The sequence below is a fragment of the Corapipo altera genome, unplaced genomic scaffold (assembly GCF_003945725.1).
Source record: "Corapipo altera isolate COAL_440 unplaced genomic scaffold, ASM394572v1 2, whole genome shotgun sequence".
NCBI classification, from domain to species: domain Eukaryota; kingdom Metazoa; phylum Chordata; class Aves; order Passeriformes; family Pipridae; genus Corapipo; species Corapipo altera.
The window spans coordinates 7,952,688-7,966,917 of record NW_020884890.1 but is presented as its reverse complement, the minus strand read 5'-3'; the positions used below and the strand labels follow the sequence as shown (position 1 = coordinate 7,966,917).

The following is a 14,230-nucleotide window of genomic DNA, read 5'->3' as shown; positions in this document are numbered from 1 at the left end:
CCTCAGCTCACACAAAGTTGTTGAAACTGCTAAAGTAAATTAAATCTGTGCAGACTGCCATTTGCCCCGGCGTGGAACAAGGTTTGTGAGAACTGAAGGAACTAAACAAATTAGCACTGATGGTTATATTTGATGATGCATAATACAGATTGAAGAACAAGCAAAAACCACCACAGAATGTCTTAGGGAAAAATCCCACTGTTATCCCCAAGCACTCCAAACAAATAATTTGGCTTTCAGTGTATTTTGGGATCATATGATCTTACCCAAGTCATCATACACCAGAAATAAAATACAATGAGAAACATGGTAAGGGCAGTGAGTGGAAATGCAGCAGACAGTGAGCAGTTTGTGAGTGCTACTGTTTTCCTAATCTGTTTTTTAATAAGAGATGTGGTTTTAAGTCTGGCAAGTATTTGGTTTTCTGCCCAAATTCATGCTGTCAGATGAAAAGAACATACTGTACATTAGCTGCTAAATAGATTAACTTTCATAATTTGGAGTTGTTTTAAAGAGTAAAAAATTCATTGCTAGATTAATCAATCTATACAGAAATGCTTAATCCTAAGAAATGTCTGAAAAGTTTGAAAGCTGAGGATCTGTTTTATGAGTGCCCTTTTGCTGCCAGTTACATGTTTTTCAGAACATCTTTAAGAATATTTGAGTAACTGACTGTAAACAGGGAAGTCATTAAACTTTTAAATACGAATTTCAGAGAAATTTAGAAAAAAATCTAGGGGTTTTTTTTTTTTTTTCAGAAAAAATATTCAGTGATCAGATTCCCATCTTGCTTTCACTGAGAAATTTCAAAGGGCTTCACTTATATCAGTGAAGATCCTAGGCTAGGCCCGCTGTTTGTAAAAATGGACAAAGTTCTTTTGACATACATGAGATTGCTAGTCTCCATTAGCAGAGATGTCACCCATTTTGTTTCTTACCTTTGCATGTTTTAGAATAAACAAAAAGAGGCACAGTGTATTATATTCAGGAGATAAATTTGAGAGATAATTATGTAGTAGTCTCTCCCCCTTTAGAAGCAGAATCTCTTTCTGTGATATAGGGCCCAATGCTGCCATCCTGTTTGATGAGCAGCTATGTGTGCTGTGACCATTGGTCTGTACTAAAGCAATGTATGAAAAAAGGTTGTCATGACTGAATCACTTTTAATTTTTAAGTTAATTTCTCTTCTATACATTTCTTGTAGCTTAGGTTTGGGGATTTCTCTTTTTTGATCAGAAAATGGATGGTAGTTCTTTGGTAAATAAATTATTTCTTTTTGCTGTTTCTATGGTAACATAAGAATGCTTTAGAAATTAATGACCTCCTACAGGCAGAATAGTGCAAATTCAAGTGACATTTTCTTACAATGAGGTTTTTAGCATATCACAGGGACTTTACGTAATGTTCAGACTGCGTAGTGCTGCTTCTGTCCTGACAGAAACAAGGACTCAATGTCCTCAGCAATTTAATGCTGTTTCATGCATTTTTAAAATTAGGCATTCCAAGATGTTTGAGTATGACATTTTGATAATCTGTGGAAAATTATCTTAGTTATATCTAGGAAATAAAATATGTAACAGGAAAAAATAACGCAGGGGAAGGTTGAGGGAATAATAATAAGATACAGTTGAGAGCAGTGTTAACTGATTAACTTTTGGAAAAGACAGATAAAATATTAAAAGGACTGAATATGAACACTTGTTGTTGTTATCCTAGATCAGGGACTCAGTAGTATTCTGGCCAAAGTCCCTGTTTTGGGTCAGAGCTCTCCTGGTTGGCATCTTCTTACCTTTCTGCAGAAGATCAAGAAACCTGCTCTAATAGGGCCATGTGAGCATCCCTCTGTGTAGCAAGTCCTTGACTATTCCCTGTAGTATGCCCACATTCCCTCTTGACATGCCTGAGGTCTGACATTCCAACTACTTTATGTCTTTGAGGGAAGGATATCAGCCAACCCAAGTGACTGCCTGGAAGTGATTCTGCTATCATCTCCTCTGATGGGTGCACTTGGATCCTTGGCTGTGGCAATTTAACCTGTTGATTCAATGGGATACTCCTGACTTATGCCTGTTGTAAACAAGGCAGGACTCAGACCATAACATACGCCTCTGCAAAGGAAGGCTCATTTATTCAATTGATTATGACCTTTTAGGATGCTGGCTTAGATAAATGCTATGTTTAACTTAAATGAAAGATGTCTCTGCATAAAATTTACCACTGCAGATTGATTTTGAAACTTGGTTTTAAAAACCACCATAATAGAAAGCTGTTTAAACTTTGGGCCCAAACTGCATGCAAAAATCCCACTGATATCAGCTGGAGTTTTGTGAATGTTTCTGGGGGGAAAGGTCATTTGAATAAGCTCATTTAATTTTTATGAATGTCACATTTTAATTTTAGCTGATTCAGTTTCGTGTTCAATAACAACAGTGTTTGCTGGAGAGCTATGGGAGGTAAGCCAAATGGACAGAGGGAAACTACTTTAATATCATATTGTGTCTCTGGCATACTACAGTGGAAAAACTTAATATGGAGACTAGACATTACGGAAGTCCAGAACAGGGTGTAAAAGCACCTGACTGAAAGTTACCAAGTGAATTTTTGAGAGTGTATCTGCACTGAGCGATGGTAGAGGTGTGCAGGGAACTGTGGGCAGTGAAAAGTGCTCTGAGCTAAAAACTGCCAAAGTGAATCTGATGGCCTGAAGCTGGTGACTGGCTTGCTTTCCCAGGCAGAGTTTTGACCTGTGCATGCAAACACTTTGTTTTACTGTATACATACTCAGTATGCCCTACAGCTGTGCTTATACCAGCTGGTTTGGTGCTCCAGAGCATCATAGGACTTCATAGCCTGTTGGGGAATAATTTTTAAAAAGGAAGTCCTTCCTTGCTTGCTGATGTCCTGGGGGCTGTATGAAGTGATGAACATACATTGGCTTCCACTTGAAGTCAAGAAAAATCAGGGATGTTTTGACAGTCGCTTGCCAGCCAGCCAGCCACCCCTTTTCTTTCTTACAATGTGCATTGTCTTTCCATGCTCCTTATCCGTCCTGTTTAAACAAGCAGGCAAGAAACAGGTGTAAAACAAGCATTTCTGAACACACCAAGGAACAAAATTACTGTTCAGGTGTTAGTGTTGTAGATTTTTCTGTGTGCATGGAATGTAAGGAAGTTACCTAGGTATTTTGTTTTAATCCAAGGGAAAAGTATTTCAAAGGTCTAATTGTATGTTTGCTAGTCACCATGTTATACCTGTGTTATTGTGGAGCATAAATATGTTTCTTGACTCTGAATGTAGCAGCTTAGATAATATTTCATGGAATCCTAAGAATTTAAGACTTAGAGTTGGACTATATCTTAAACACAGCTGTTTCCTTAATAAAAAAAACCTGAAACCCAAAAACCAACCACTTCTGGGAGATCCAGTGAAGCAAAAAAAAAAAATCTGTGAGTGAACTTCCACCTCATGCATGAGGTGCAAATCAGGTTAGTGTGTTATGTTAAAGAAGTGTTCTCAGTTGCAGTGTAACTATATAAAAAGTCTAATTTCCCTTAGTAGGTAAGTTGTCTTGTCAGCAGTTTCCAACTATTTGAAGTAAAAATTTTCCATTTAGTTCTAGTGGTTTGGTAGGAATCCCAGATCCTTTTCCCTCTCTTACCTTGCCTTATAAAAAAGACATTTAGTTCCAAAGAATATTTCTTTCAGAACCAACATATTACAGTAACTGCAGTTCATTATAGTCCATTCCAAACAAATTATTTTTCTCCATTATTTAATGACCTCAGTAATTACTTAATCAATAAGGGGTTTAAATAAGCAGTTATTTTTGCAGTATTTCCAACATATATCATTAGCTCTGGTGTCCAAGAGTAGACTTGCAAAAAATTGTGCTGTGGTAGCAGATACTTTAATACTGAAATCATGTTGTGGCAGGGCCATGTTTTAAAGTAGCCAAAATAAAGTGACTTGTATATTTATATTACATTAAAATATGGAAAGAAAGGTTTTTATTGTGAGACATCTGTGCATTATATCAAGTTAAGTTTTCCATATTTTTTCCATTTGGATTGCCTTAATATTTTTTTTATTGTATGAAAAAGCCAAGATTTGGGAGTAGGAGCTTAAGAGCAGACAGAAAAATTGGTGTAATTTACTTTTGAAGGCAAATCTTTTTTTCAGGCTTCCAGGAAAATTGTTCTTTGGAGTTTAGATTCTGCCCTGGCTTTCACTTAATGCAGTCACTGAATTTGGTGAGACTTCATGAAGCATGAGCTGAATCAGGCCTTTTCACTATAACTTTTTTTCACTCTCTGCAACCACTGTTATGAAAGGATAAGTGAACTTTACTAAAACCTCTCTATCTTAACCTTTTTTTGAAGAGATGATGACATAAATCGTGGTGATTTATATTGTAAGGCTAAAAATTAGTTTGAAGAGTAAAATTGTAAGGACTGATGGAGAGTTAGGATGGAAAAGGATTGTCTCCAGAAAAACATAATGGGATGTCTCTAAGACTGTGAAACCCCCACAACATGCACTGTTAGCTATATTTAACAGTCATCTTCATGATTGTTGTGGTACCCTTTGGTTCTGTAATCTGTGTAGCTGATGAATCTTTACTAAATTCAGATAGGTTGACATTAATTTCCATTCGTCATTAAGCCAAGTGGGATTTGTTAGCTCAATTTTAATGAAGTTAAGCAGGCACTGAGATGTTTTCAAAATGAAGCTTTCTATAAGTAGTCTTGTTTGCTCCAGTGGGATTGGGTTTGGAAATGTTGCATGTTTGTGGTGGAGGTAAGAGACGAATATGAAAAGTGAAAACACAGTATATGACTTAGAGCACCTTGTTAGCCGGAAACTGCTTCAGGCTTCTGAATGTAGTGAGCTCTGTTCTTGCAACAAGACTAAGGGGTGGAAATTGGATAGGTACTGAATTTCTTTGTGTTCAAAGAATTTTGATTCTAATCCTGTGGCTACTGTGGTATAGTATAGGGATATGTTTTTATCAGTGAGGGTAAAACTTAACTGTGATGACATGAGGCCACCTCAAGTGTTTAAGTCCTCTTGCTAAGCAGTCTCTCAGGAATGTCCTGTACAGTCAAAATGCCACAGAGAATACACAGCAAAGAATCAAAAAGCTTCTGTGTGTATGTAGATCTGGTTCCATAGATCCCTTTTGCAGATTTTGCTTTAATGAGACCATTGCACTAAACTCACCAGTGAGTGCTCCTTTCCTGCCATCAAAAACAAGCCAGTGCAATGGGAAAATTGAACATATGTTATAAATGTACGTTAAATGTTAAACAGAGGCACTCCTTTCATTGCACCACTTTAAACCAATGAGCTTCATTTTTAAGCTGTGGAATTACTCTGGTGTGTTAGGTGAGATTCATGCATCCAGCTGACAATTGAGTTTCACAGACTAATGAGCTGCTTCCTTTGTTCCAAGCTGGTTGAAACAACCTCCTCTGGGAGGATAGAGATACAGTTCTTCTCAGTGGAAAGATGGAGGGTGTTTTCTACTCTAAGTTTGGCGTGAAGTAAAGTAAACTGCAAGTTAGTTGTAAACATAAAATGAAATAGATGGTAGATCTGGTGAGTGGTAGTCTGGAAGATAATAGTACCATTAAACAAGAAGTTAAAGTTGTCAGAGAAAGGACTGTTTGACGCAGGTAAAAGTCTCCTTTATTTAACTCCCAGAAAAAAGTTACACACATGAAGACGAAGATGAATGAATGAAATAAAGTTATTTATTTGAGGGTTAGAAATTACCCAAGTGAGCTGCACCACATTTAATCACTGGCTTCATTCCAAGTCTTTGAATACTGCCATTTTTATTTTGCATATTCTAAAGCATGACTGCCAAGTATCTTGCATGGTAAGGCACAGGATCATTCATAGTCTAAAGCTAGCTTGAAGCATCTTGTTGAAACATTAATGATTTTTCTCTTGGAACTACAAATGTATGACATTGAAACTAATATTGATGGGAAAAGTTTGTTTTCGCTCTTATGATCATTTGACTTTTACATTTGTACTTTGCTATTTGTTTTTAAGAGACATTTTGCTGTTTTCTTTCTTGCAGAACGCGGTTCACCGCGTAATTTGGTTACCACAGACATAACTGACACTACAGTTGGGTTATCATGGACACCAGCTCCAGGAACAGTTAACCATTATAGGATAGTATGGAAATCACTTTATGATGATACAATGGCAGAGAAGAGAGTTCCTGGAAATACAGTGGATGCTGTGATAGAAGGCTTGGAGCCAGAGACTAAATACAGGATTTCAGTATATGCAGCCTACAGCAGTGGAGAAGGAGACCCAGTTGAAGGAGAGGCTTTTACTGATGGTGAGTGCATTACAACATTTGTAACATTCTGTTCCTGATGAAATTACCATTTTTAAAAGATAATGGACCTTATTTTTCTTCTTTTTTTTTCCCCCCAAAAAGTTGCCCCAAACCAAAATGCCACCTCAGCTCAGTCAGTTCTGACATTTTGCAGGACAGTTAAAAACCACGAAAATCTCTTCTATGTCATATAGGTTTGGATTCGGCAAGAGTTACCTCCAATTTAAGATATGATTTTGTCTGCAAATTACTCTGAAGTCAGCCTTCCATAGGCTTAGTGTGACTGCTGGAAGTAAGGTGGAGGAAATGTTATGGATAGATTAAGGAGGAAAGGTGGTGTAAATTCCCACAGAATCAATGAATATACTTTCCAAGCTAACTGCTCTTTCCAGTCTTCACAGTCCTCAAACTGAGGCTTACTGGGTGATTTTGATATTTGTTGTTTACCTTTCTGGGGGTCTTGTTTTTTTTTCTTATTTGCCAAACATTATGTATTATTTGTGGAAGCAGGCTCTCCTGCAGTGTAGGCAAAGTGAAAAAACACCAAAAGGCCAGAGGTGGCTTGTTGCTTTATAGCCAGAACTGGCAAGTACAGTGGTCTGAATGAATGAATGAAGGGATGCCTTGAATCAACATTGATGTTTCTGTTTTTTGTCTAAAGGGACCATGTGAAGACAAAGGCTGAGGGAGAGGTCTGGGGAAGCATCGTGTGTGTTTATATGTTCTTGTACTCTTTCCCAAGCATCTGTTTTGACTACTGTTGGAGAGAGGCTGCTGAACTACCTTAACCTTTGTCCTTGACCCATTTTAGTTTTTCTTAAGGTTTTGCAAGAGCAGTGATTGCTGCTGTTCCTAAGAGCTGACTCCCCAGAGTCAAAGCAGACTGCTGTCCCACGCCTTCCTTCTTTGTTCAAGCACAGCAGCATTAGCCATCCTGCCCTTTCCAAGTTAAGTAGGGAGCTTCGTCATATAATTTGTTGCTTCTCTCTATGTGCTGACTGAGGGAACTTGCTATCAGGCCTATCAATAGCCCCAGACCTGAGACTAATATTGCATCTTTCTGGTACAAACAATGATTAGAAATTGTCAGTTCCCAGGAGCTGCAAAGCCTGCCTTACTATGTGATGAAATATTGACCGATTCCAGCATGCCAAGAAGGTTCAGTTTGCCAAAACCTAGATGGCTTATTTCGGCTGACAGCCAACATTGCATACCTTTCAGTTCACTTTGGATTATTTATACCATTTATACAGTCTGGAAAATATTTCTTAGAAGCTGAATGCTGCAATTTGTAGAGAAAATGATTTATTAGTCCACGAGCTTATTTCAGCACATATACTATGTTGCAAATAGTGATGAATGATTTTCCAGCAGCATAGTTTGTATGGTCTCCAACACCCAGCAGTTTAGTTATTTACCAGTATCTTATCAGACCAGTAAACTCAAAACTTTGAAAATCTGAATGCTATAGGACATTGTATTAAAGAAAAAATAACTTTATAATTTATCACTTTCAATTTAGACTGCTGAATCTATTATTTAATGGATTGCTTGACTAAAAAACCTCCCAATTATGCTGTGTCATCATGTGATTTATACTTCCCTGTTTTTCTCTCTGTAGTGAAAAGCATACTTTTGTTTGTTTAGTCCATTACAATTAAAAAATAATTAACGATGACCTGTGAGATTCTGCTGTACCTTCCCCACAATCAAATACTGTAATTTTAAAGAGGGCAATTTTATTCCTTAATACAGTAGAATTAATTTTGTAGTCATGCAACTGAATATATCGGTATGTGATAAAGTAAACATTTATCTGTATTTTTACTCTGAAAAGTGTCACCAGATGCCAGGACTGTGACAGTAGACAACGAGACAGAAAATACAATGAGAGTTTCATGGCAGCCTTCACCTGGCAAGGTCTTGTCTTATCGTGTGTATTACCGACCACGCAGTGGAGGAAGACAGATGTTTGGAAGAGTAAATGCTCCTGCTACAAGCATAGTGTTAAAGCGACTTAAGCCACGAACTACATATGACTTAAGTGTTGTTCCAATTTATGATTTTGGACAAGGAAAATCAAGAAAAGCAGAAGGAACAACAGGTGTGTATCAGAAGGTTGTACAGGACTTCATAATGCAAGTTTTGTGCTTAAAATTAATAATAGTGATACATAGAAAAGTGTGGTGGAGTCTGCCAAGATCATGAATTGACAGGCAAATTGAAGAAAATGTTAGAGGTTGAGAAGAGAGTTTGATTTGTTGTGAGCTTCACTATGGCATAGCCTGAGCACAGCTTTTTGCTGTTGATATTGAGGGTGTAAATATGGTGTAAAATACTTGAAAATACTAGACTTGTTTTGAAACACTGTCATCAGAAGTCAAAACAAGGTGTTTTGGGAGGAAGACAGTATATCAACAGGCTACTTAATGAAGCATTGTCAGCTGTTTCATAATTTGCCTTTTGGTTGTGGATATTAATTAAAGAGCTACCCACCATCATGTTATTTAGGTTTGTCTTCTTTGGTCACTGTATTTTCTGGGGAAGACCTGAGCTAATAAAGAGGGGCAGTAGATGATTTTGAAGTTTCATCTGTGGAAGCCTGACTTCCTGGTCTTTTGGACAAGCTGTCCTCTCTCTCAGAAACTGAAACTCTTAATAGTCCCAGTGAGGGCATTTTTATGGTAAAAACAAAACTAATTTTCTATTCTACCTTTAGTATGTATCTGATGTTGATCTTACATTTTGTAAGGAAATGTTTTCTTGATATCCAGATCAACCAGATTTAGAGTCAGTTTCCTGCTGCAATATATAGAAAGCCATTACCAAAAGAGAATTTTTTTCAAGATGTTTCTGCCTGTGTAGGACTAGTGCCATTCACTGAGGTACTCTGTAAGCAGTTCATGCCATTGTCTGTTCTCTGAATGTAGGTTATATTGAATAATGACAGGAAGTAAGAAAAGAAAGTCTCTTATCAGTGGAGATATCAGCACCTCAGTTACTGAAGATTTCTTTTTAGCCTAAAATGTGGTTGATATAAAGGAGTCATGAAAACTTGATCAGATCTTGACCAATACCTAGTTTTCCAGTGTTGAAAATCATACAGCTGCTTTTGATTTCTAAACTCTTCATCTTGAGGCAGATATGCCTCTGTGCTTTCAGTCTAAATAGTTGTAGTGGTAAACACTCTTTGGAAGAAAGTGAGGCCTGAGTGATCTTGTTATTTGGAGCTGTTGTCATAATTCAGGGAGTATCGTGGGAGATGAGGCAGAGAGGCTATATTTTTCCTTGTGAGTGAAACTGTATCTACTGTTTCTCAGCAGAATTCACCATCTGGGGACATATATGATCTTTAAGCTATAATTATACAATTGCACAGGCATAGGGATAAAGCAAACTCTTTATTTTTTCCCTCCATCTTTCACTCCAAAGCTGTAGTGGTGGCTTTCGGTTCACTCTCCCATTTTTTGCAACTTTGAGATTACACTACTGCAGTATTTTCCTTGCTGCACGTCAGAGTTACGCAAAAGCAAAAGTGATGCAGAAGGTAGCAGCAGGCTTGTTAACCACTCTGTCTGTGAGTACTGACCTTCAGAGGAAGTTGCTCCTCAAGCTGGTTGGCTGGCACTCCTCTGAAGAATTATTTTTTGACATACTGCCACACCTCTGGTGGTGAAGTTGCTTCAGCTGCCAGGCTATTTATCCCTCAGTGTGTTGACTGTAGAGGGATCCTCGATAATAAATTTAACATACCTCTTGGTTAGATAGCTAAAATTAAGTGGCAGGAAAATCACCATTCATCTTTTAATACTTCTATTTATGTCAAGGGCACAAAGAGTTTAGGATTATCACTAATACTGGATTTGCATATGCATTTTTACATAAAAGCATGCTTGTTGATTTTTTTCCCATGTGCAGGCCTGATCTAAACCATTTTTTTCCCCCATTCTTGCAGCCTCTCCGTTTAAGCCACCTCGAAATCTGAGAACTTCTGATTCAACTATGTCAAGTTTCCGCGTAACATGGGAGCCAGCACCAGGGAGAGTGAAGGGGTACAAAGTAACTTTCCACCCTACTGAAGATGATGGGAGTCTTGGAGAATTAATAGTGGGACCATACGACAGTACAGTTGTGTTGGAGGAGCTTAGGTATGGATAATAATTCATGTTTGGTTTTGGTTGTTTTTTATTTTTTTAAATAACTTTAGCTTAGGGTTTTGTTTAATCAGAATCTGGTATTGAAATGCCTGGCAAAATCTACTGTAAGTAAGATAGTAATTTTGATAATAAGCTATGAAGATCTTGTTATGTAGTCTCTGGCAGGTTTCTTTGTGAGATTATCCACTTCCATCATTCTCACAGGAACTGAAGGAGGCAAAGATATGGGCAGGAGCTGTGTTCAGCATTTCAAATATAAAAAAGATAACAGGATACTGGAGGATACTTGGGATTTCTAAAGTTTGCTCTCAAAAGTTCCTTGCCTCAGGTTTCTCAAAAAAAGCTGCGTTTGGTTCTTGATTAATTTTCTCAGAGGCTTGAATCTGTAAAGAAGGCTTCAGAGCATGTCAAAATCTGTTATGCAAATATACTAAATATATTAAAAATAGGATAATTAAAAGTCAAAGAATCATACAGTCACAGAATGATTTGAGTTGAAAGGGACCTGAAAGATCATCTACTTCCAACTTTGTTGCTGTGGGCAGGGATGCCTTCTCCAGGGATGGGACACCTACAGCTTCTCTGGGCAATCTGTTCCAGTGCCTCACCACTTGCAGTAAAGAACACCTTCCTAATATCTTACCTAAATCTACTCTCTTTCAGTTTAAAGCCATTACCTGTTGTCCTATCAGTATCTACCCTGCTTAAATGTCCCTTTCCAGATTTCTTTTAGGTATGGGAAGGCTTTCATAAGGTCTCCCTGGACCCTTCTCTTCTCCAGGCTGAACAACCCCAACTCTCAGCCTGTCTTCACGGGATAGATGCTCCACCCGTCTGATATTTTTTTGGCCCTCCTCTGGACTCATTACAGCAGGTCCAAGTCCTTATGCTGGTGGCTCCAGAGTTGGACACAGTACTCCAGGTGGGATCTCACATAAGCAAAACAGAGGATGAAAACCACCTCTCTTGACCTGCTGATCATGCTTCTTGTGATGCAGCCCAGGATACGTTTGGCTTTTGGGGCTTCAGGAGGACATTGCTGGGTCATCCTCAGTTTTTCATCCACCAGTATCTTCAAGTCTCTTTCCTCAGGGCTGCTCTCAATTCATGGATCACCCAGCCCCTATTTGTGCTTGGGACTTCCCAGGTGCAGGACCTTGCACTTGGCGTTGTTGAACTTCATGTTGTTTACACAGTCCCACCTCTCAAACCTTTAAAAGGTCTTTCTGAATGGCATCCCTTCCCTCCAGCTTGTTGGCCACACCACATAGTGCACTTGCTGGGGATGCACTTGATTCCACCATCCCTGCTGCCAGCAAAGATATTAAACAGCACCGTTCCCAATAGTGACTCCTGAGGAATACCACTCATCGTTGATCTCTGCTTGGATGTGGAGCCCTTGATCACAACTCTGTGAGTGTGACCACCCAGGCAATTCCTTATCCGCAGAGTGGTCTAGTAGGTAAATCCATGACTCTCTAGTTTAGAGGCAAGGTTGTCATGCAGAATACTGTTGAATGCTTTTCACAAGTCCAGGCAGATGATGTCAGTTGCTCTTCCCTTATCTACCAAAGCTGTAAGCCTGTCGTGGAAGGCTACCAAATTTGTTAGGCATGATTTGCCCTTATGAAGCTGTCTTGGCTTTCACCAGTCACCTCTTTATTTTCCACGTGCCTTAGCATAGCTTCCAGGAGGATCTTTTCCTTGATCTTGCCAAGCACCGAGGTGAGACTGACCTCCGTAGTCTGTAGTTCCCCACATCTTCCTTATCTCCCTTTTTAAGAATGGGGATTATGTTCCCCCTTTTCCAGTCAGTGGGAGGTTCACTGAATTGCCATGACTTCTCAAATATGATGGCTGGTGGCTTAGCAACTTCATCTACCAGTTCCCTCATTACCCGTGGATGCACCTCATCAGATCCCATAGATTTGTGCACCTTTGGATTCCTTAGCTGGTCTCAAACATGATCTTCTCCTGCAGTGGGTGGTTCTTCCTTCTCCCCATCTCTGACTTTGTCTTGTGTGACCTGGATGGTGTGGCTGGGGTACTTTTCAGTGAAGACTGAGTCAAAAAAGTAATTCAGTACCTCAGCAGTCTCCCTATTCTGGGTGAACATGTCTCCTGTTTTCTTCTGGAGAGGGCCCATGTTTTCCCTAGTCTTCCTTTTATCACTGACGTACCATTCTGGATCCCTTCCCCCACCCACGACGTGGGGCGGCCCAGTTCTAGTTCCATTTCCATCTGAAGAACCATTCCGACGCCTTGAAGGATGGGGAAAGGGAACTCCAGGGGTTTCTTCAGGGTTTTCTTCTGGCCCTGAGCCTGGAGGGGAGAGGTGCCCTCCCCTCCCCCCACACATGTGGCTCCATGGCAGGCACAGAGACAGGACACCGGGCGTGGAGAGGAGGCAAGAGAGAGTTTTATTGTTGGGGATGCTACATTTATAGGGTTTAGGAGGATTCACAGAGTAACCAATTAGAAGTCTCAAGGGGCTTACAGGAACACCCAATCACAAGAAGAGGTTAACAAAGGCCAATGGGAAACACCTCAGGATACCTTCCCAGGACATTCCTGCATGGATAACATGGGGGGTGCTGGGAAGAAGCATGTGTTTGCAAAGAGACCACCAAAAGCCATTTTAAAACCTGTTTAAACCACAGTTTTCCCATATAATGCAGGTTTAGTGCTACCTACCATAGAAACTTTTCTTGTTTTCCTTGATGTCCCTGGTCAGATTTAATTCTATCAGGGTGTCAGCTGATCTTTGGCTGCCTGGACAATTTCTCTGTATTCTTCCCAGAATTAAATAACTTGAATGATGAAGGCTATAAATTTAAGTACAGAGAGTAGGATCAGCTTTTAAATTTTGAAACTTCACTTTCTTGTGGAAGAGCTAGTGTTTGGGCTTCGTGTTTTAGCACCTTCTTTTCCATGAGGGATTTTTTTCTGTGAGAATTTAATAAGTGAAGTGTTTAGCATTTAACTAGCCAAATGACTTTACTTACAGTATACTTATTTAACTATTGCAGGGCAGGAACTACATATAAGGTAAATGTTTTTGGGATGTTTGAAGGAGGAGAGAGCAACCCCCTGATTGGACAAGAGATGACCACTCTTTCGGATACTACTTCGGAGCCATTTTTATCTAGAGGTAAACATGTCTGATTTGAAGAAAAGGCAGTCTTGAATTTTGGATAAAAAAAGACCGAAAGTTTACTATGTTTCCTTATTGTTTTTCTAATGCACATACATACTTGTTTACAGGATTCAGTATATTCCCTACCCTGATGACATAAGCCCTGGTCTGAAAAGACCACTAGGCATACTGCAGTTCACAATTCTAGTCCTACGCGCCCTTTAGATAATTTTACAAAGATGATAACGCAGGCAGCCCATGTTTTGCTGATTATTCAAAGCCATCTGCATTGCATTTTCAAGCCATCCACATCTGTGTCAAATCACAGAAGGTCAAATGTGATTGTAGAGATCATGGCTCATATACAAGGGTGTTCACAGAAGTAGAACAAGGAATTTTAAGCAGATTGTTAGCCCTTTGCTTGTCCTTATATGGTGTCTTTTCCTTTCAAGACTAAGATGATATAATGAACAAAGATCTGGTAGTTGGGAATGTCACAGTGTTATTGTGTATTATTTAAGTTTATATTCAACATATCCATTCTTTAGTCTTTTGTTTTTCACTATAGACTTAGTTCAG

At 39.1% G+C, this 14,230-nt stretch overlaps 1 protein-coding gene across 3 annotated transcripts in view; it reads left to right on the top strand.

Moving 5' to 3' along the window:
• Positions 1-14,230, top strand: part of COL12A1 (collagen type XII alpha 1 chain) — a 102,545-nt gene that overhangs the window by 26,836 nt on the left and 61,479 nt on the right. For all 3 annotated transcript variants that reach the window (XM_027645020.1, XM_027645022.1, XM_027645021.1), the window contains 4 exons: positions 6,089-6,358; positions 8,196-8,462; positions 10,314-10,506; positions 13,545-13,666. In XM_027645020.1, coding sequence (XP_027500821.1) covers positions 6,089-6,358; positions 8,196-8,462; positions 10,314-10,506; positions 13,545-13,666 — 852 coding nt within the window. The remainder of the gene's footprint in view (positions 1-6,088; positions 6,359-8,195; positions 8,463-10,313; positions 10,507-13,544; positions 13,667-14,230) is intronic.